The sequence below is a fragment of the Eucalyptus grandis genome, chromosome 11 (genome assembly GCF_016545825.1).
Source record: "Eucalyptus grandis isolate ANBG69807.140 chromosome 11, ASM1654582v1, whole genome shotgun sequence".
Taxonomy (NCBI): Eukaryota; Viridiplantae; Streptophyta; class Magnoliopsida; order Myrtales; family Myrtaceae; genus Eucalyptus; species Eucalyptus grandis.
The window spans coordinates 18,379,525-18,403,097 of NC_052622.1; the positions used below are offsets into that span (position 1 = coordinate 18,379,525).

Below are 23,573 nucleotides of genomic sequence, written 5' to 3' on the forward strand. Positions count from 1 at the left end.
TGTTCCTTTTTGTTCTTTTATTCCAGTGAACAAAAAAAGCGAAACAAAACTTAGAAACACTTTTTATTTTTCTTCTTATTTTCTTTCTTTTTTCTTTCGCCGGTCGCCGGCCTCGGTATGGGCGTGACCGCCGACGAGGGCCGGCGGCCTCGCCCGAGCACGGCGAGGCTCGCGGCCCCGGCGAGGCCGAGCCTCGCGTAGCCGGGCGAGGGTCGGCCTCGCCGAGCCATCGCCCGGTCGGGGCGGCTCGGCCTCACGGATCCGGGCGAGATCGAGCTTGCCCGGCCGGCGAGATGTCGCGCGTCGGGCCGGGCGAGCTCGATCTCGCCTAGATCCGGCGAGGCCGAGCTCGCCCGCCCAAGGCGGGCCGACCCCGCCCGGCTACGGCGAGGCTCGGCCTCGCGGGGCCGATGAGCCTCGCCGTGCACGGGCGAGGCCGCCGCCCTCGTCGGCCGTCGCCGGCCATGGCCGAGGCGGCGACCGGCCAAAAGAAAAAAAAGAAAAAGGAAAAAGAAAAAAGAAAAAAAGGAAAAAAAGAAAAAATAGAAAAAATAAAAGAAATAAAAAAAATTATACAAATTTACCAAACGTGTTCTATTTATTTTTTGTTCCCTGAACAAGTTTACCAAACACGTTTTTGTTCAGAAATTGTTCCCAGTGAACAAACACTTTTTATTTACGTTCCCGAAACAATTTTTAAACGAAACGCAAACAAACGCACTTTTAGTGTCAATGTCAGCGATTTTCAATTAAAAATGATTGGAAAGACTATATTGACAAATTATCAAAAGATTTATAACTAAATTGATTAAGTCAAAAAGTTTAAGGCTGTATTCGTATTCATATAATAAAATTTGTAACTCTTTTTGTAATATCTCTATTTTTACTTAATCTCATTGAAACAAATAAGTTCTCAATTGAATATATATAACCAATAAAAATGAAAAAAAATAAAATGAAAAAGATCAATTTCACGTTAGTCACGTTTTGGTATAAGCTTGCACGAATGAAAAGCTTAATGGTGAATTTTTCTGCCTCTCGAGTAAATTCTTCATGCATTTTTTTAAGACCCGTCGAAAATCGAGATATTTTTAAAATCCCAAAGAATGCATACACGATTGATTACTTACATTGTCCTTTTTCCCCGTCTTGTTGTTGTGTACTATTTTTGGTCTTGATATTCTGTACTTTCCCATTTATTTTCGGCCACTTTCTTTTAAAAAAAAAATAAATTAGACTTCGCCACTTTAAAAGCCCCGTCCAGTTTTTAAGAAGTGTTTCACCTGCGAAATCAGAGAGTGCTCCGTCGCATTCCTGAGGCCGACGCAGCCGCTCCCTTATAATTTTCCATATATTTTCGGTACATATAACAATTAGGGGTGATCGGTTCTTGGTTCGGTCCGGTTCCAAGGTGGAACCGGGAACCGGACCGGGAAAACCGGTTCCCAATTTTGGGAACCGTTGACCGGACCATCGGTTCCTGTCCAGTCTGGTTTGGTCCAATAGGATCGGCACTTTCTTTTTTTACTAAATAACAACCATTTATTAAAAAAAAAGAAAAAGATCATGCTCCGGACCGATCAATCCATTCGGTTCCCGGGCGATCTAATAAAACTACTCACACATGTTTTCACGTGCAAAATATTCAAACTTCACTTGCATGAATATTAATAATAATTTAAGTGTTTCACTATTAATTTTAAGCATAACTGTACTTGGCTTAGGTTTTATAGACAATCTCTCTTCTATACTTTAAATGTTTAGTCGATGTCGGACACTTTAAGGCTTGAAGTGCCTTGTCGTTTGTAAGTGAGGGGAGCAAGAGAGAGAGTGAGCATGAGGAACTCCTAGAGCCTTATCCCACATCGAGTAGAAAATAAAACTAAGAAATAAGTTTTCTAAGAGTTTTGGTAGTCTCTTGGTCACGTAAGAGGTTGTTACCTCAATTACAATTCCGATTGCATAACAAATTTCATATATAATATTCATATGTTATATGTGTTAATATATTATATGTATATAAATTATATATAAAAAAAAAAATTGGTCGGTCCTGTCGGTCCAGGTTGGTCGGTTCCCACCTTGGAACCGGGAACCGGACCGCCGACCATGGGAACCGCCCAAAACCAGCCGGTCCGGTCCTAGTTCGGGCGGTTTCCATTGCACACCCCTAATAACAACACAAATTTGCTAAATGACCATTAAAAAGCAAATCATTGTGTAAAGTTCGCATACGGACGTGTCACGTTGCCTAAGTGTCGTGGCACATTGGGCACGTTGGGCAATCAAGAGACAAGTCCTAGATTTTGTTAAATTGGCCAATCAAGAGAAGGAAAATATGGAAAATATGGTATTTTTTTTTTGTCAGAAACAAATATGGTAGTTAACCTGTCAAAATCGAGAAAACAACTCGGATCCTATGTTTCTGAATTTGAATATTTCCGAGCATAACGGTTGTTTCAATTAGGTTTTATTGAGGGCATTTGAGATCCTATAAACTCTCAAAATAAAAAAACAAAAAAAAAACAGATATTCAGGTGAAATTAATCAAATCACAAAATATTGAAATTTCAAACTTATATTGAGCCTATCTGAAAATAAAATTGAACAAGTAAAATCATGGGATCCGATTTCATCATTGTCGGTTAGGGTTCGAACTCTTTGAAGAATCGAACAAAATAAGATTTGTATTCTAAGTTTGGACATCGCTCTTCAAAATTTTGAACTTAAATTTACTTCCTTTCCTTTCTTTCTTTTTTTTCTCCTGGTCTCCCAAATAAAATTAGAAGAAAAATAGGAAAGGACAACAGCTGTGTTCTGTTGTGTTTCCTTTCTCCTTTTGACGGCTTCCAAAGTATAACGCAGAAAAGCACGTGTGCTTGGCCCATGCATGGCGATGAAACGGCTCACGAGCTGGAATCTCTGTTTCCCTATTTTAAGGATGATTTCTGTTGCAACAGCTTCCTCAAATAAAGATTCCAATCTGGAATCTCCACGAATCATTCGATTTTCCTTTTTATAGCGATTCTGCTCTTCGCTGGATTCCTTATATATACGCAATTCCCTCCCCCCCGGAGCTCGGCACCACGAGACATCGCATCTCGATTTCTACAGCTCGATCCCTCGCCCGCATCACCCCCGGCGATGGCGGCCCTGGCCTGCTCCCCCGCGGAGCTCCACCCCCTCCTCGGCGGCGGCAACGCCACCTCCGCCGCCGCCGAGTACATCTGCGGGCGCTTCGACGCGGTCTCGAGCAAGTTCGTGGACACGGGCTACGCCGTGGACAACACCTACCTCCTCTTCTCGACCTACCTCGTGTTCTCCATGCAGATCGGGTTCGCCATGCTGTGCGCGGGCTCGGTGCGCGCCAAGAACACCATGAACATCATGCTCACCAACGTCCTCGACGCGGCCACCGGCGGCTTCTTCTACTACCTCTTCGGGTTCGCCCTGGCGTTCGGGACCCCCTCGAATGGCTTCATCGGGCAGCACTTCTTCGGCCTCTCCCAGTTCCCTTCCCAGTCTTTCGACTACGGCTTCTTCCTGTTCCAGTGGGCCTTCGCCATCGCCGCCGCCGGGATCACGAGCGGATCCATCGCGGAGCGCACGCAGTTCGGGGCGTACCTGATCTACTCCTCGTTCTTGACCGGCTGGTGTATCCCATCGCCTCCCACTGGTTTTGGTCCGCCGACGGTTGGGCGAGCCCGGCGCGGGCGGATAATCTGCTGTTCGGATCTGGAGTCATCGACTTCGCCGGCTCGGGGGTGGTCCACATGGTCGGCGGCATCGCCGGCCTTTGGGGAGCCCTCATCGAAGGCCCGCGTATCGGCCGCTTCGATCATTCCGGCAAGGCGGCGTCCCTCCGTGGCCACAGCGCCACGTTGGTGGTCCTCGGCACGTTTCTCCTGTGGTTCGGGTGGTACGGATTCAACCCCGGCTCCTTCCTCAACATCTTGAAGGCCTACGGAGAGAGCGGCTCCTACTACGGCCAGTGGAGCGCCGTCGGGAGGACCGCGGTCACCACCACCCTCGCAGGAAGCACCGCCGCCCTCACCACCCTCTTCGGCAAGAGGCTGCTCGTCGGCCACTGGAATGTCACCGACGTGTGCAACGGCCTCCTCGGCGGATTCGCCGCCATCACCGCGGGTTGCTCCGTGGTGGACCCCTGGGCCGCCATAATCTGCGGGTTCGTGGCCGCGTGGGTCCTCATCGGGTTCAACAAGCTGGCGGAGAAGCTGAAGTACGACGACCCGCTGGAGGCAGCGCAGCTCCACGGCGGCTGCGGGGCGTGGGGGCTGCTGTTCACGGGACTGTTCGCGAAGAAGGCCTACGTGAACGAGGTGTACCCGGGGGTGGAGGACAGGCCGTACGGGCTCCTGATGGGGGCGGGGAGGCCTGCTGGCGGCGCAGGTGGTGCAGATCTTGGTGGTGGCGGCGTGGACGAGCGTGACGATGGGGACCCTCTTCTTCATCCTGCACAAGATGAATCTCCTGAGGATCTCGCACGACGAGGAGGCCGCGGGCATGGACCTCACCAGCCATGGAGGGCTTGCGTACGAGTACGAGACCGAGGAGAAGAAGGAGATTCGTTCTGAGCGAAGCGATTGACGCCAAGACCATTTGTCGTCTTCGTTGCTCCCGGTGATTGATGGACATTATATTAGTGGTGGAAAACTTTCGATGTACATTCATCTGTATAGGGCTAGGGTGTGTTCCGTTGCTGATTCATTGTATGTATGTCTTGTTGGGTTTTCGTGGAAAATCTGTCGTGCTTATGGATACTTTCTCAGTTCCTCACCAACCCAAGAGCATAGGTCTTTACATTAACATGATCACGGACCTCAGATGAACACCTGACCGATGGACATCAGTCGATGATTGAAAAATCCCAGTAACAACAAGAAAAGTTAAATCATATGCTCTTATTTCTCCAATCGACTCAAACAAAGGTGGATTTTCAGCGATATAATTCATTCAACAATTTGTACTCATAAGCAATGTAACTGTCCATATCTAACGAAACATTAGACCATACAAGATCATGCCTCCAATTGCCTCTGGCTCTCATAGTATTTCGAACGGCCACGGATGAGTTCCTCATTCATTTCCGTGAAGCATATATATATTCGAGACAGTTTTGGCAATACTTGGATTCACCTCCAGGTGTCATCATTCATTAGACATAAAACCGAATCTCCAACAGAGATCGTCGCTATTGGAAATCAAATCATCTCACTCTCTGATAGACAACCAATTCAGCCATAGTTGATAGATCTATGATTCTACAGTTTACCGCTCTCAAGAGCTAGGCAATTAGGAAAGGCAATAAGACTGATTTGCACAGCTGATACCCATCTCACATGGTAAACATAATTCCCCAGCCTTCTGATCTTTGATCGAGACATAATGTTACAAGCAAAAAGGCTGCACTCCAGTCAATATTTACGATTCACAAGAGCTGAACTGCTCATGGACCTTCCAGTCCTGGCTGGGTACTAGCCTAGACAAATCGCTGATTTCCGTTTAGGAACACCAATGATAAGGTGACTCTCGATTTTGTGTGTCAATTGAGCAGAAAGAGATGCGAGAAAAGAACAAATCAATCACAAGCACCTTGCCTACAAACTATAAAATCAGAGTTGTGTGGGGGAAAATCTAGCGAAAGAGCCTGGGTACTGTTCTCTTGGGCACTTTGCCTTCAAGCTTCAGTCTTCTATATGCTTCTCTGATGTGGCACGGCCTGATTGGGCCAGATTCTTTCCTCTCACTCATGACAATCCTGGCTGCTACCACATTATATATCAATCAAGACAGATATGAGGCTAAGGCAATTCGTATATACCAAAACATGCTTTCAAGGATAGAGATGATAGAAAGCAAACAAATGTAATACCTGTTTCCACAATTTCTCCAACAAACATCTTTGCAATTCCCGACATTGCAATTGTCATAGGCATTGTAACTTTCTGACTTCCCGTAACGCTGACCAGCAGCTGCATGCCAAAAAAAGAGCAAAATGCCGATAAATCACCTCTTTGGCTCTATTTCTAATTTACAAACAAAAGAGTGCACATCAAACAAGGTGCATGAAATACCACAACACTCCCCCCCCAAGAATTTTTTTTTGAATTAAAACTTCCTTCACCTAGACCGAGTGGCATCAAGAGACCAAATGTTGTACAGCATTGCCAAATTTGGATTTATTTTTCTGACATGATTATGCTCTTGAGCATCATGACATCAAAAATGGTATGAGGCAAATGTCCTGAAGAGTAGAAGCTCTTCATTTAACATCCAACTTTACACTAAGTGAGCCAATGTGCAGTGATAAAGAGATGGAAAAAAAATTGTTTGCATAAACAGTTGAAGAGGAAGAAGTGAAAAAACCACAGCCAAAAATCAGGACTATAAAGCATGTCTAGAAATTATACTCTTTTCATTGTAGCCTTCTGGAATCCCGATCTCCGAAAAGACTCATATCTATTCATCTGTTCCTCCGTGAATCGTGACAAAATAGCCCTGAGAAAGAGGGAAGTGATAGTCAATTAGCTACACAGGTAACAGTAACTTAATGAGCTCCTGGCGTATCAACTCAGGAGACAACAAACACTCACGTAACATTCTGACAAGACTGCATGTGAGTATAAGTCCTATTAATCCTATTTAGGAGCTCTCGAAAAATAAATTTCTTCTTAAATAGTCTAGTGACAAAATTAAGATTAATATAATAAATATGTTATCACTAATGTTTGAGATTGGTATGAGAAAAATATAGTTTATATAATTCATCAAAAGTGAGGTAAAACACTACACGGAAGAGTCACTAACATAGGATTCTATTGCATAGTTACACTCAAGTTATGGTCAATTCAAACGGACAAAAATAAAGTTAATGCACAAAAATTATCATACTCATCATTGGTGATGATCCTTGAGCCAGCACCCATTACATGAATATTAGCATCATAGTGCAAATCAGTTGGACCAACTTCTGATGACTTGGAATTTTAAGTTATGCATATCGTATCAGTAACTCAAGCAACAGATATTTACTTTGGCTTGTTGCTATCTATTCAAAGCAATTATAATCTAAACCCAGAAAGCCGAGCCCTCTTGGCCTGTTGTCAAATAAAATGTTCAACAATATGCTTGTCACAAAGATTGCCTCCCTCCCTCCCTCCCTCCCTCCCTCATAAAACAGCTTCAGCCAAAACAGAAACTTCTGGCTTTGGTAGCTGCTCCAAATAAATTGGCTTCTGTTCAGACCGCCCAACTGTCAAACCTAGACATGTTTGCTTTGTGGAAAAAATGATCTTGCTGAAAAATTTAGAAGAAGGATAATCTGCAGGCTAAAATCTTCCACTTGAGGCGTGAGGCAACAAGTGCGTTCATGGCAGGACGAAAGAAACTCATCCTCCTGCAATAGTGCCCACATTTCCAGAAGCTGATACACCAATTGATCCACAACATACGCACGATTATTCAAGCATGTCGAGATGTAAATTACAAATCACACTGTTCCTGATCTGCTCAACCAGTTTGCACCCGATGTAAAAACATTCGCAAGCTAGAAACTCGTTTGACAAGATTCAAATGTCCTTCAACCTCAATACCTCACCTCGAAGATCAAGGTCAGAGATGAACTCAGGAAAGTTAGCACCTTTTCCCATTCAAGCACGCAGAGAACTACTCTGCAACCTAAAACCAGGCTCACATTTCCTTCCCCTGACGAGAAAATTCTAGCAAAGGCAGGCGAGAGGGAAACCCAAAAGCGGGACAAGGGAGAACGGATTTGGGAGCGAGACTCACTGCATCTTGGCCATCTTGTCGGGATCGCCGCCGGGAGCGAGCTTCCCGAGCTCGACCTCCATGTTCTCATCCTCCTTCCTCCTCCTCGTCCTCCCGGTTCCTGGCGCGCCGCTCGCCGCGGCGGGGGGCGGCTGCGGCGGCGGCGGTGGCGTTGGCGTTGGGGGCGGCGGAGGAGGAGCTCGGGTGGGCGCGGGCGCGGAGGGCTCGTCGAGGAGGTCGTCGTCGTCGTCGTAATCGTCGTCGTCGTGGCCGGCGGCGGCGGCGGCGGCGGCGGCGGGGTGGGGGCGGGGGCGGAGGCCGAGGCCGGGGCGGAGGCGACGGCCGGGGGCGTCGGGATCGTCGGGCGGGGCGGGGGAGTCGGGCGGCGACTCCTCCTGCTCCTCGAAGGCAGCTTCGAACGGGTCCTTGAATTGCTTCATCGCCTCCAGGATCGACGGTGGATTCGCGAAGTCGCGAGGAAATCTGCGCAGATGTTAATAACGAGTAGTTCCTCTCTCTCTCTCTCTCTCTCTCTTCCAAATAAAGTCTTTAATAAGATAAATAAATAAGAAAAAAGAAAATTGGTAGTTTTTTTTTTTTTCCTTTAGTGGAGAAAATTAGTGAGAGTAATTTGTTCTTCGAGATAGAGCACAAAAGTGTGAATTATCGTTAATTCTTTTTTCTCATTATTTTGTGGGGGTTCTTTTGGAAATAATAAAAATTTATTCAATTTTTATGTAATTTAGATGGCATGAGATTTGGTGAATATGAAATTTATAAAAAAAAAAAAAAAAAAAAAGGCTTAAGGAAGCGATGGCAATCATCGATTGATTGAAAAGATCATTCTATTCAATCGGAAGCTTACGCCTATTAAATTCGAGTTAAATATGTAAAACTGGAGATGATATATTTGTTAACTACATATGTCCAACAGACAAACTTATACGATTTTATATAGAAATGACTGATAAAAACATATATGGCCAATCTATTTATTTTATAATTGTTTTGGTTTCTATTTCATAAAGACGAGTTTCCAGCGATGTGATTCAAATCAATGTCGTGATTTGATTTGCATCCGGTAGATCCATGTGATCGATTTGAGCATAAATTATTAATAAATTTAGAAATGCAATAAATTTGATATCGGTTAGAGCCATACCTTCCACACAACTTGACACGCAATATAGGGTATTTACACTTGATCTCGGACATATACGGCAATCGTAGGTACGCTTCGGCCCGGACCTATGTAAGTCAGCCTTTAATCAGGCTTTGCTCCTACATTGAATTGGATTGATAGCATCTCATCTTCGCCGGACCAGCTCAGCTTGGTTGGGTCCAGAACTGAGGGACACAAAATTTGCTTCAATGATGCGACAAACGGTTATTAGTTCGACTTTGTGGAAATGGAAACGTGCAATTGCACAAAGCAGAGGGATAACTTGATGTGTGCACCGAGTTTAACCATTTGTAAACAGAGCCTCTCGACGCCGTGGCTGTTCCCACCGTGTATTTCTAATGAATGCCCTCGGATCATAACCTTGAGTGGCCGCCGACAGTAAGAATTACGGTCGCCGTCCTAACAGAGGATGCAGGGTCTGATGAAAATGTCACATTCCGACCCGAAATGTTGTCGAAATGCATCCATGCCATCGCGTCAATCTGACCCATCTGCTACGACGACGCGCATGGTCTGACCTGAAATGTGTTGAAATGCAGCCATGCCATTGCCTCATACTAACCCATTTGCGAAGACGATGGACATGGTCGATCCCATCGCTTAAGCTTAAGGCCCCCACAGAAAGCACTGAGCTCTCATGATTCCAGTCCAAAAGGCGAGGCCACCAGGTCTAACGCCTTCGAGCGCATCTGCACTTTCATCTTCAGAAAGAGACTGATAACGGCAAACACGGGCTGGCACAACATTCAAGCACTAAAAGCAGAACTCAATTGCACAACTTGCGTGCGAAAGCAGCAAGCAGCAGACAATCCTCCGTGAATTTCGTTACCAGGAACCCCTATGTACAGGGGAGAACTGCAGGCTTATTTACAAGATACGTACAGAAACTCAGAGCATTCTATACAATTTCAACTACTAAAAAACCAACCTTCCTAAAATCACTAGAAGGGCATGTCAACCGGAAGAGGGAAGGAAGAAAAAAACAGAGCTGATGTACCTACTATAAATAGCAACTAATGTAGCAGGCTTTGCTTCCCTTCCCAAAAAATTGAGGGTGTGACCAGTTATGATTGTGTGACACTATTCCAGGAGGTCTCAAAATCAAAATAGAGCATACCAGAATCTATGCCCGCAGGGTAAAGATTATTCTCCGGGGGCGGGTTCTCCGACCACCAGTTCCCCAAGTCGACACCTGCTGTGCCAATGTCGAAACTTCCAGCGACCGCGGTATCAAACTCTCTTGCAGGCTGTGCCTCATTTGCGGGCTCTGTACTCGGAACATGAATGCTCTCAACAGCAGGTGGAGCAGGAGGAATGTCATCTTGAAGTACCCTTTCAATCCAATCGAGGCTATCTGAGAAACTTAAAAATGCGCTAGGTTCGCTGTGATGCTGATGGATGTTTTGCTCACTGAGTGATTGATTACTACCCTGACCATCACTGCTGGCTTGAGAAGGCGTCATAATTGAAGGAACACCAGTTAAGTTGGGCGAACAGCTGCTCAAATTAGTAGAAGATACTTGATTCAAACTGGAAGGGACATTCTGCCTTCTGATATGATTTCGATTAACTATGGTATTGTGGATTGAATTTGTTGGGGGAGGTAAATAAGATGGGCAATTGATGTTGTTTGGACCACATGCAGCTCTGCTTACTGCCAGAGAACTACCAACAGTCCCCGTCCTTTTATGTGGCATAATGGGTGAAACAAGATGAGGCCCCAAGTGACTATCTCTATGAACTCTATCCTTCTGAATGACATGATGTGCCTGATGCAACTGTTCTGACGACGAGCGTGGCTGGAGTCTACTTCTCGAGACATGCCCCGGATGGTGCTTCCTGCTATTGTGTATATTACTTGAAAAACTTGACCTATTTGGGGAAGAACATGGCTGAAAAATCATTGGCGGCCTTGGCACAAGATTTTGTGGTATAGAGTTGGTTGGCAGTGGGGTGTTTATAGGAGGCAGAGCTTGAGTAGTTTGTGGAAGCACTGCAGAGAAAGGGTCGTGAAAAAAACTCGGAACAGGCATAGTAGTTTTACCCTGCATAAAGTTCTTTCTACAGACTTTCCATTTCTCCTGTTTGTCATTGGCATGGCAATGGTCAACATCTGTCAAACCTTCTCCCCAGTATGCGCATGGTGCAGGTGAATCGCATACATAACAATGGCACTGCATTGAGCAATGCAATACTGTTAGTCACAATGAAATGAATTAGCAAAAGATATATGATGACTCAAGAGGGGCTATGAAAATGGATTCTGACCAAGTTACAGTACTTCTCATGCAAAGTTGAGCTGAAAGGAAATTTAACACAATCATGCCTTGGATGAGGATAGTCTCTACATGCAACCTGCAACGAAAATACATTTACAGTGTTAAGTCAGTGAAAAGGCATGCAAATCTGCCCACTTGAAGCGGTATGAGCTGCCCTACTCACTAGAGTAAAAGGAACGATATCTAATACATTAAAAGGTTAAAGGTTTAAATATATACGTGAATGAAACTCATATACTAACCCATAAACCTATAAATGATACCCCAGACTACTCAATAGAGCTTTTCCTAAGAATCAGCCATGATAGAAGCCCATCGATTTCCCAATCACATTCCATCCCCAAGCAAAGCTTCATAACTTGCTCAGTGAAGCTCGACACCAACACAAGAAAGGCCAGTCACAGAACACATACTTGGTGGGAAACTCCAACAACTGACCGTCTCTCAGCTGTTTCTGATATGATTCTCCACTCCAACAGTGGAAGAGGAGAAACATAAATAAATAGCCAAATAATAATCAAAAGCGCTTATTCTGCTTCCCTTTATGAGCTGGCAGTCATGGTCTCTTCTCCCTCGTAAGGGAGTAAACACATGCGCTACAATACATTGAACTGCATAGCATGCGGCGGATCACAAACTTAATGCCATCTCTAATTCAGCATTAAGCAAACCGTCCTTCCCTCAAGATACTTGATTTTTGGGAAGATTATTATTACGGCTTGGCTCTCATCTATTTTACAATCATATAGATATTTGTAGTAATAAGTTTGGCATCTTGCGATCCCCATCCCACCACCATCAGGCATCAGAGAAAAAACTTCAGCTTCATAATCCACATCCACTAGCAGAAGAACAGTTAAATGCTTGCCAATCTACCCAGATAAACGCTACAGTAATTCTCAAACTAATGTTATGTGTCCCCAATAGCCACACTTGATAATGCAGCACTGAATAAAGAGGGGTATGCAGCCATACATAGAGGCAGCGCAAGAAAATATTAAAGCATGTGCACAGCCAAGCCACCTATAGTACTTCTCTAAGTAGCTCCACTCAAATAGTAGGAAGCAGAATCTTTAAAGGCCTCCTTCAATAGCAGTCATGCAATAACTCAATCTCCACATATTTGACACAATCACATCATCCGAATTCAGAAATAGCATTGCGCCCTCTAGCCGACCCCCCTGATCATGCCAACTTAATTCATGCATGTTAGCATGAAACCCATGAGAACAAGCAGGATCTCTGTAAAGATAACTTCTGCACCTCAATCCTGGTAAACAAGCCAGTCCACTCCAATGACTCATAGAAAAGCTACACAAGATACGAATGGTCCGTTTGGTCCACGAGACGGACCATTCGTATCTTCAAAAATGTTGATCTCCATTTTTTATTCGTATTTTGATGCTATAGTCTTCCGTTAGTCATTAATCCACATCTGAAAAATACTATAACTTCAAACAAAGCCGACATTCTAAATTTTTTGCAGTCCTTTGGTCTTCTACGTCATAAAAATTCTCCAAAAATGTCCTGAGATTCACCTATCCTACTAATCAAACCCCATCTCCTTTTTGTTCCTTTAGTGTAAGTCACTTCTATACTTAATCATACCCAAGCTGATGTCTTTCGCATCAACTGTCAAGAAGAAGGGTTCCAGAAACCTGGGTTGTAGCTTGCACAGTCATATTTTAGTAGCATCGAGGGTTGTTTTCCCAATCCGAGCTGATCCTAATCGCACAAAACATTGTCCCCTAAAACATATGCAAAATAAACACATCATGCCACTTCTCCAGCCATTTCCTTGGCATATTACTCTAATTCTTGCATCTAACCATTGCTTCGCCATAAACCATTATCGCATTCATCATTTCATATATTAAGATAAATAAACGGAAACAACAAATGACTGCATACCTGACCCTTCTCTCCAACAATGAGCAGATCATCCGAACCTCCGTCTGCCGCATCATCGGAAACAGAGACCGACTTCTCAGGATCTCCATCCAACACCACGCAATCATCATCATCATCATCCTCCAGAAATTTGTCCGACTTTGACTTCGCATTGACCTCCTTCACCAAGACCACTTCGTCCGGATCATCTCTAAGGAGCCGGGAAATCCACTCATCGTCACCACCGAAGCCTCTCGGCACGTCTGGGACCAACCCTTCCTCGTCGGAGCTGATATCGAGCACCACATGACCCCCACCACTCGGGTCCATCCTCAAGGGTCGAACGCAAAATCAGGAAGCTCTACGACAGATTCACTCCGAAGCGCACCTACATGGGTTTCGATTCGGCCCCCCACGACAGGAAAGGCTACGCAAAGAAACCCGCTACGGAGGGCCGGGAAAACCTAGGGTTTGGCGAAATTAACAACGTGGGTTTTCATCCGAACGAGCGAACGAAGAGAGACCGAGAACCGGCATCGCGGGTCTGCGTCCGAATTCCGAGTTCATCGCGCGCCGCGACGGAGCGCGAGGGGGTTTCCAAGGAGAGTCTCGCGAGGAGCGGCGGCGGCGGCGGCGGAGGCGGCGGCGGCGGCGATTGCGGAGCGGAGGCCGTCGAGGGGGATCGAGGGGATGGGGTCGCGATTTCCGGAGGGACGAGGGAAGGGAGGATCGGTCGCGTCGTCGCCGGCGGCGAATTTCGCGGGGGCGGAGGATACGAAAAAGGAGAGACCTTTGAAGAAGGGGAGGCCGAGGGACATGCGGAGAGGGATAGAGAGAGAAAGAGACTAAGGTTTTTGCTAGTGTACGGGGCGGAGCGGCAGAGGAAAAGGACGACAAAACGTTAGGAATTGTAAACCTCGAATCCATACCTTAAAAAAAAAAAAAAAAAAAAATCCATACCTTAAAAAAAAAAAAAAAAAAAAAGAGGGGCCCGTTTTTATGGTATGGTTGTGTTAGACCCCTGGTAAGGAACGAGGCCGAGAGCTCCACTGAAGACTGCCCCACCAGTCAGGCAACTCTAGCGGTTCTTTATTTTGATGTGTCGGCATTCGCATTCGCCCCAATTGAGGAGATATTTTTTATTGCCTAGCGTCCTTAGTGGAATGCTTCCGGACTTCACGTCTTAGAGTTCAGACGTGGCAATTTAAAGGCATACTAAGTTTTATATTGATTACTTTCGATCGGGCCGATGTCGCAGCCGACACATTCTTGGCCTTGAGCAAGTTCCTCATATATGAGAAAATATATTATAAGACGGGCTCATCACATAAGGGCAATGATACGGCGTAATCAATTCACAATTATTATCCATGTGCAATGGATTGCATGCTATTTTCAAGCATTTCTAAATACCTCTGACTTTTGATGGCTCGATTGCAGCAGGTGTCACTTTTTATCGGCACAATTGTACATGTATTGACCTAGTACATTGCGTGTGAATAGTATAAGAGCTTAAAATAATTTTTCGTATAGCATTTGGAAAGTCAAACCGACGTGCCGGCCTTTTCTCTTTGGACATATCTAATAGCATCTTGGAGAACTGCTCTATTCTTGTTCGTTGTACCTTGCTATGAATTAGCTTGGGCATCGAGTCATTCAAGTGATATATGCATCTTTTGTAACACCACAATTAATTTCGATCTATTGTGGATGTCGTTGGGAAAAGCACATTAAATCATAATTGATCAACAATCATTGCCTAGGAGGCTAATCCTGTTTAGGATCTCCTATGAAGGTAAGTGATATAGTTTTTGAACTTCTAATGCAAAAGCCTGAACGTTACTCCCGCAATCTAACTTGAATTTGAGGGTGTAAAAAATACCTAACACGGCTAGAACCTAACTAGCACAAATATTTTGAGTATTTTTGGTTCAGATTGATTAAGGTTTCTTTTTTTTTTATCCTTCTTAGTTGCATTCCCAAAAATTATATATAAAAAAAGCACTATAATTCATTAAAAATGAATATTTAAAGATTCAATACAAAATTGAAAAAAATGAAATTAAAAATAATAACCTTTACACGATCTTAGCTTAAGGACAAAGAAAGAATGTAAGATATTTCCAAAATGCATCATTAGAGAAAATTATTTGTTTCAAGTTACTCTCGGCATTTTCCAGAGAGTGAAACCATAGTCAAAAGAGTATTTAGACTTCATACAACACCATATAAATGAATATATAAAATGGAAGACAATCTTGACTTGAAATGTTTTTAGATAAATCCTCACACGATTCTTCAAACTATATGTTTTTAGAAGTGTTAAATCTTCACACGATTCTTCAAACTATATAAAAATACGAAAAAAGATTGATCCTCCTTTTAGGAAGATGGGTGATAGAAAACTTGTCCACGTCATGTTTAGGAGTTGATGCTGTCGTCATTATCCATATGGACAGATGAAGTACCAAGATTGATCATTTTAGGAGAGTGAATGATCTACTAAAATTCACGAAGAGATATCAGATATGTTAGTTGTCATAAATATTCTCTTTCCATAATTGTAAGATTGTAAAATTATGTAACCTTTCATTTTCATTATATTTTAATTTCCTGACAATTTTGTTGTAGAATCCCATTCATTAAGGGATTTCATAGTGCGTATATATTTGCTACGATTGTTAATCATGCCAATACACAATATCTTTTTCCTCGTCGTTGAAGCGGGATAAATCATATGAAAAATTAAAAGATCACTTTTCTCTAATTTTTTGGGAAAAAAGTATTAATATACGAAGAAGAAAAAACTTTTAAACTTGACCTAGTCTAACTTGACCCGACAACCAAAGATATACGTGGTTCAGGTATCGAGTCAGGTAGGTCGTGCTTTCAATTTGGGTGGGGTCTGGTTGGGTATTAGAATCCCTAACTCGACCCATTGACACCCCAATTTGAAAAGTTCCACTTTTAACCTCACATGGCTCAGGTCGGGCTCCCAATTTTCATAATGCCCTCATTGTGTCTTGATATTCAATCGCTTCTTTGCAACCCACACAATCACGATTCACGACCACTCTCCAAGGCATATGTCAATGGCAAATGCTTGCTCGACAAAACAAAATATCCTCACTCAATTGGTTACCCTTATCTAACAAAATCCGTGAACCTCCAACCACCTTTACTTGTCAACTAGTGTGATATCTAAAATCACTGCACTCCTTCAACAAATATAGAGATAAAATTCCCAATTCCAAACACAAGTTGTAATCCCTAAGATTGAGCTAACAACCCACTGAACTCAACCACATATAATTAGTTATATTGTTTTATAATTAGTTAGATTGTTTTTTAATGTCTTTGGTCTTGCTTTTGATTCTGTAAACCCTAAAATAATTATCGTCATATGGTATCAGAGCTTCCCAAATACTCAAGTCACCATTTAAGTTACTGTCTTGTCTTCCCCCTCCTCTCATGCCAAAAGCCTGACCCTAATCGCCATCTATGCATTCATGCAACTCCCCGTCAAGCTCTCGCTATCCATCTCTACTTCATGGTGTGCCCCTTCATGTCCTTGTTCTTTGGTATGATGTTTTAGATTACATCGACGGCTTAGATTACATCGACGGCTGCCTCCCACAACCAACCAAAATTGCCACGATACTGATGAGAAAGTCATCGACCTTGACCCACCATATCTTCTTTGGAACTGCCAAGACTAGCTTTTCCGCCACACCATTCTCACGTTAGTCTCTGAAACTATAATCCCGCTTGTCTCCGTTACCACAGCCTCATCGGAAGCCCAGTGCATCCTCAAGAATCTGTATGTCAATTGTTCCCGGGCTCGAGGGATGACTCTCAAGGAACAACTGTAATCTGCCTGTGGCTTGAAATCTGCTTCTGAATTTCTTCACGGCCTAAATCGATTGTTGATGAGCTCACCAGTGTCTATTGAGGACGTCACTTTGCAAGTCCTCTATGGTTTTGGATCTGAGTTCCGTCAGATGTCGGTGTCTATTTGCACCCGCCATACCTCTTTGACCTTTGGAGAGCTCCATGATAAATTAGTTCCTTGCGAAGAATTTTTCAAGCATGAGAACGCCACCAGAGATCACGTTGCAACCCCCAATTTTTATACGGAGGTTCTCCCGTTCTAACAAATGGTCAAACTCCACCAAGCAATCACCTCGCAACCAGCGACCGCAACAACAGATTCCTCACTCAAATCAGCCGACCGATGACCATGACAGTGTCTCAAATAAAAAACGAGTCGCTACCCACGTACTTTTGCTGTCTATCATCTCTATGACCAACAAGATCACATGATTAAAATGTGCACTTTGCTAACATTAAACGAATTTCTGTTCTTTTTTATATTTCCAGAGAACAAAATAATATAATTGATTACTATTTGGCTAGTACTCATAGGCTATCTTTGGGAAAAGAAAGAAAAGTAAGGTGATGAAAATTTGGGTGCAAAATGGGAAGAACTCTGTTGTGCGAGAATTGTGGAGGGAAAATTTAATTTTTCTGATGCCTTCTCTCCAAATTCCATCCTCTTGCTTCCAAACATAAAGTTAGTTAGCTAATCAATGAACATTGATGACATATGGTCATATCATACCCTTGTGTCGCTGAGTAAAAAGATCAAAAAAAAGGAGATTCACAAAGTGTTGATTTTGATTCTTTTTCTCCCTTCAGAATCTAGAGAAAATCTCAAATAAGGATTTGAAGTGTCATTATTTATTTATTTTTTAAATAAAAATCTGAAGTGGACATTATTTTATATCAATATATAAAATAGCTAAATCTTTTCAAATAACTTGAAGTGAAACTTGTTTTAAATAATAACCTGAAATAATCATATCAATTTCAAAATATGACCTAACCTTTTAGAACAAAGAGCATTTTCATCTTTTAATTTTTTTTTTCCTTTATCTTTCCTTTTTCTTTTCCCCCTTCCTCTACCAACCATACAAATTCACTTCGTACTTCTAAATAGACTTCTTTGTATATGGATAATAACAATCTAGTCTTGACTTTGAAGGGATCACATTATTAGTGAACCCTTCTAAGACTTTGCTAGCATAACAATTCTTGGGGTACTGCAAGAATAACGGTCAATGTGAGTCATAAATTCTTGAAGAAATAGATCTTATAATAATTTATAATTATTTGTTATTTGATTTTAAAATTTAGAATAAACTGCTATTTAAACAGTAGAGTAAAGACTATCATGCAATTTTTTGTCAATTTTAAATAGGTGATAAATCTCTTTTTTACGCCATTACTAAGAATCCATCATTCCTGTATATTACATGAGTCATGTCTGCTCGAAGCTTGCCTTTTTTTCCTCTGGTCTCCGAAAGAGTCTCTTCGTGAAGAGAAAAAACTTTGTTTGTAATTAGAGGTAATATTTATACATTTCTAAGATGAATGGAGTTTTTTACCTGTTGTGATTTTAGACAAATAAGAGCACACCAGCATTTACGTCTGCAAGCACAGGGGAAAATTTATCCTCCGGGATCATGGTCTCCAACCACCGATGATCAAAGTCGACATCCTCGACACCATCTACGGCCGCAGGCTCAGGGGAAAGGCTCCGGGATCATGACCTCCAACCACCAATGATCAAAGTCGACATACTCGACACCATCTACGGCTGCAGGTACAGGGGGAAAATTATCCTCCGGGATCTGGGTCTCCAACCACCAATGATCAAAGTCGACATATTCGACACCTGCTGCGCTGATGTCGAAATTTCCAGCCGCCGTGGTAGTAAACTCTCTTGCAGGCTGTGCCTCATGTGCGGGCTCTGTAACTGGAACACTCGACACCTGCCGCGCCGATGAGAGTGGCTGGAATCTGCTTCCCGAGACATGCCTGGATGGTGCCTCCTGCGGTTCCTTTATATTACTTGAAACACTTGATCTAGTTGGGGAAGAACATGGCTGAAAAATCGTTGGCCTTGACACAAGATTTTTTGGTATAGAGTTGGCTGGCGGTGGGGTGTTTATAGGAGGCAGAGCTTGAGTAGGTTGTGGAAGCACCGTAGAGACAGGGTCAGGAAGAAAACTCGAAACGGGCATAAGGGTAGTTTTACCCTGCATAAAGTTCTTTCTACAGACTTTCCATTTCTCCTGTTTGTCATCGGCATGACAATGGTCAACATTAGGCAAACCTTTCCCCCAGTATGCGCATGGTGCAGATGAATCGCATACATAACAATGGCACTGCATTTTGCAATGCAATACAGTTAGTCGCAACGAAGTGAATTAGCAAATGATATATGATGACTCGAGGGGCTATGAAAATGGCGTCTGACCAAGTTACAGTGCTTCTCATGCAAGGTTGAGCTGAAAGGAAAGATAACGCAATCATGCCTTGGATGAGGATAGTCTCTACATGCAACCTGCAACGAAAATACATTTACACAATTAAGTCAGTGAAAAGGCATGCAAATCTGCCCACTTGAAGAGGTATGACCTTCCGACCCAAAAAAAAGAGGTATGAGCTGGTCTATTCACCTGAGTAAAAGGAACGATATCTAATGCATTACAAGGTAAAAGGATTAAATCTATAATGTAAGTCAAACTCAAATACTAACCCATAAACCTACCCCAGACTACTCAATAGATCTTTTCCCAAGTATCAGCCATGATAGAAGCCCATTGATTCCCCAGTCACATTCCATCCCCAAGCAAAGCGCTGCATAACTTGCTCAGTGAAGCTCGACAACAACACAAGAAATGCTGGTCGCAGAACACATACTAGGTGAGGAAACTCCAACTGCCGACCTCTCTCAGCTGTTTCTAATATGATTCTCCACCGCATCAGTGGAAGAGGAGAAACATAAATAAATAGCTAAATAATAATCAAAAGCGCTCATTCTACTTCCCTTTATGGGCTGGCAGTCATGGTCTCTATTCCCTCATAAGGGAATAAATACATGCACTACAATACATTGAACTGCACAGCATGCAGCGGATCACAAACTCAATGCCATCTCTAGTTCGGCATTGAGCAAACCATCCGTCCCTTGTGATACTTGATTTTCAGGAAGATCATCATTGCTGCTTTGGCTCTCATCTACTATTACAATCTATAGATATTTGTAGTAATAAGTTCAGCGTTTTGTGATCCCTATCTCACAACCATCAGGCATCAGAGAAAAGACTGCAGATTCATAATCCACATCCACTAGCACGAGAGCAGTTAAATGCTTGCCAATCTACCCAAACTAACGCTACGGTAATTCACAACCTAATGTTACGTGTCCCCGATAACCATACTTGATTATGCAGCACTGAATGAAGAGGGGCAAGCAGCCGCCATATATAGAGGCAGCACAAAATAATATTAAAGCATGTGGACAGCCAAGCCACCTATAGTACTTCTCTAAGTAGCTCCACTCAAATGGAGAGAAGCTGGGAAGCAGAATCTTTAAAGGCCTCCTTCAATAATAGTCATGCAATAACTCAATCTCCACATATTTTGACACAATCATATCATCCGAATTTAGAAGTAGCATTGCGCTCTCTAGCCAACCCTTCATGCATGTTAGCATGAAACCCACGAGGTCAAGCAGAATCTCGAAGAGAACTTCCAAACCTCAATCCTGGTAAATGAGCCAGTCCGATGACTGGTGGTAAAGCCGCACAAGAAGACATGAAGGATCCATTTGGTTCGTGAGAACTTTAAGAAATATTGATCTCCATTATTAATTCGTATTTTGACGCTATAGTCTTCCATTAGTCACCGGTCCAACACTGAAAAAGCCTGAACCTCGAACAAAGCCAACATTCAAATTTGCTGCGGTTCTTTTGCTCTTCTACGTCATAAAAATTCTCTAAAGGTGTTCTGAGATTCACCAACCCTACTAATCAAACCACATCTCCTTTTTTTTTTTCATTTAGTGTATGACACTTCTCTACTTAATTGTACCCAAGCTGATGTCTTTCATCATCTGTCAAAAGAAGAAGGGTTCCAGAAATTTGTGTTGTGGCTTGCACAGTCATATTTTAATAGCATGCAGGGTTGTTTTCTCAATTTGACCTGATTTTAATCTCGCTAAACATTGTCTTTTAAAACATATGCAAAATGAACACATCATGCCGCTTCTCCAGCCCTGTCCTTGTCATATTACTCTAATTTTTGCATCTAACCATTGCTTCGCCATAAACCAATATTGCATTCATCATTTTGATAATCATTCGAACAAACAAACGGAAACAACAAATGACTGCATACCTGCCCCTTCTCTCCAACAATGAGCAGATCGTCCGAACCTCCGTCCGCCGCATCATCGGGAACAAAGACCGACTTCTCAGGATCTCCGTCCAACACCACGCAATCATCATCATCATCCATCACCAATTTGATCCGCTTTGACTTTGCATTGACCTCCTTCACTAAGACCACTTCGTCCGAATCACTGCCTTTCGGCACGTTCGAGACCAACCCTTCCTTGTCGGAGCTGACATCAAGCATGACGTGACCCCCACTCGGGTCCATTCCGAAGGGTCGAACACAAATCGAGAGGTTCTCAATCTAAAATATAGGTTTGAAAAGTCCAATAAAAGAGGGAAAAAAAGAAAATAAAAAAAAAAACAAGAAGAAGAAGAAGAAGAAGAGTTGATGGTCAAAAAGAAGAGGAAAACAGTGGCAGCTTCAACAAAGACCGAGAGCTTTAGGGGAGAAAGGAAATAGAGGGAGAAAGAAAGGAAAAGAAAGAAAAAGAAAAAGAAAAGGAGGAGGAGGAGATAAAAGAAAAAGATAGGCAGAGGAAAAAGAAGAAAGAGAGAGAGAAAGAAAAAGGAAATAAAGGAAAGGAGAAAGAAGAATGGAGGAGAAGGCTTGCTAAGTAATGCTCTAAGTGCTTCTGCCTCTCGTTCTAAAATTGTAGTAGTTTCAGATTAGGGCTTGAAATTTGAAATTATTGGAGTCTATCGACAAGATCCGATTTTTGAGTCATTGAGATATGTATTTATATAGAAATGATAGTTTACATTATTATGAAACTATAGAGTCAAATTTTGAAAAATCCGATTTTGCCAATTTTTATTTTGAGTTTACGGTTTGCTTAGAACGAAATTTCGAAGTTTGTCGCACGTATTATCAAGTTTTGAACAAGTAACATTTGGGGCTGAATTTCAGCCATTTTTGGCAAGGTTCTGGGGCAATTAAGTTGGGATTCTTGTAGTATGTTAAAAAAACTTTCTATTGATTGTAAAAACATTTGAAACAGGGTTTGCCAAAGAAAGTTATGGCGTGACAAAGTTCCATGCTCAAGCTTCGCATTTAAATAATTGCTTTCGATAGGTGATTCGTTAGCACATAGGAGTTGTTTTGTTAGCATATAAGCATAGTATAACCATTTCGTAATTAAGGTATTATGTTACTTAATTTTAACATTGTTTTTCACTTATTTGATAAGATTGTGAGGTTGACAATTTGAATAACGCTTGTTATTTAGTCATAGGCATTCTAAGGTGAGTGATGCCATCTCATCTAAGAATTTGTAAACTCATATCTTTAAAATGATAAAGATTTGATATGTTATGAGATATGAATAAGCATATTTTGTTGTATAAAAGCCCTGACTTAGCTTGAACCGAATCAACCAAAAATTTCGAGTCTTTTAGTTTAGGTCAATTAAGCTTTCATTTTTCTTTTTCCTTCTCATTTGCATTCCCAAAAATTAAAAAAAGCACTATAATTTATCAAAAAAAGAATATTTAAAGATTCAATCCAAAATTGAAAAAAATGAAATTAAAAATAATAAACTTTAGGGAAAATTTTAAATAAAGGTTCAAAATGCTTTAATTTTCTCAAATGAGGGTTTGAAGTGAATATTATTTCAAATAAGGATTTAAAGTGCCATCAGTTTCTCAAATAAGGGCTTGAAGTAGACATTATTTCAAATAAGAGTCCGAAGTGACTATATCAATCTCACATAAGGGCTTGAACTCACCAAGTTATGAAGGATGATTTCATCTTTTAAAAATTTTTCCTTTTTTTTCTATTTTTTGTATAAAAAAAATGAACTAAATAAAACTAAAACTTAAGAAAATAAATAAAGGGAAAAAATAGGCTTCCTCTTGCTTGTGGCCACCACCCCATCGCCGGTGGGGTAGTGATGACGGCAAGCGGGGTTGCTAGCACTTGGGCGAGGCCCAATAACCCCCATCGATTAGAGGCGTGGACCTACTAGCCCCTGTCGGGAGACAAGAGAGGGCAACGACCCTCTATCAATCTAGGCAAGGGTCGTCGGCCCTCGCTTAGGGCCCTTGAACCCATCGCTTAGGTTTGAAGGCGTTGGACGAGGGCCTCGCCCAAATCTAGGAGAGGGCCGCCACTCTCTACCTACCCCGATGAGGGCTAACAAGCCCTCGTCGCGCCAACCCTACTCAAGCACTAGCAACTTCTTCGCATGT

General features: G+C 42.6%; 3 protein-coding genes across 6 annotated transcripts; 1 reads left to right on the plus strand and 2 right to left on the minus strand.

The window, feature by feature from the left end:
* Positions 1 to 3,144: 3,144 nt before the first annotated feature.
* Positions 3,145 to 4,608, plus strand: LOC104427354 (ammonium transporter 1 member 4). Its single transcript, XM_010040458.3, is given in 3 exon segments — positions 3,145 to 3,649; positions 3,652 to 4,387; positions 4,389 to 4,608. Coding segments are annotated over 3 exon segments (1,461 nt in total).
* Positions 4,609 to 5,356: 748 nt separating this feature from the next.
* Positions 5,357 to 9,090, minus strand: LOC104427355 (transcription initiation factor TFIID subunit 11-like). 2 transcript variants are annotated; one of them, XM_039304427.1, is made up of 5 exons: positions 8,951 to 9,090; positions 7,810 to 8,271; positions 6,432 to 6,519; positions 5,894 to 5,993; positions 5,357 to 5,783 (listed from the first exon to the last, which is right to left on the minus strand). In XM_039304427.1, the coding sequence occupies exons 1-5, from the start codon at positions 9,001 to 9,003 to the stop codon at positions 5,656 to 5,658; spliced, it is 831 nt and encodes a 276-aa protein (XP_039160361.1). In that variant the 5' UTR covers positions 9,004 to 9,090; the 3' UTR covers positions 5,357 to 5,655. The 2 variants fall into 2 exon arrangements, with proteins under 2 accessions (XP_039160361.1, XP_039160360.1); XM_039304426.1 differs by having other exon boundaries at positions 5,357 to 5,786.
* A 626-nt stretch (positions 9,091 to 9,716) lies between these two features.
* On the minus strand, positions 9,717 to 21,706 carry LOC104425211. Of its 3 annotated transcripts, none has more exons than XM_010037833.3 (3): positions 21,388 to 21,666; positions 19,463 to 19,549; positions 9,717 to 11,145 (listed from the first exon to the last, which is right to left on the minus strand). In XM_010037833.3, the coding sequence occupies exons 1-3, from the start codon at positions 21,649 to 21,651 to the stop codon at positions 10,036 to 10,038; spliced, it is 1,461 nt and encodes a 486-aa protein (XP_010036135.1). In that variant the 5' UTR covers positions 21,652 to 21,666; the 3' UTR covers positions 9,717 to 10,035. The 3 variants fall into 3 exon arrangements, with proteins under 3 accessions (XP_010036135.1, XP_010036134.2, XP_010036136.3); XM_010037832.3 differs by lacking the exons at positions 19,463 to 19,549; positions 21,388 to 21,666 and adding exons at positions 11,240 to 11,326; positions 13,162 to 14,021; XM_010037834.3 differs by lacking the exon at positions 9,717 to 11,145 and adding an exon at positions 18,428 to 19,370 and having other exon boundaries at positions 21,388 to 21,706.
* Between the last annotated feature and the right edge of the window lie 1,867 nt (positions 21,707 to 23,573).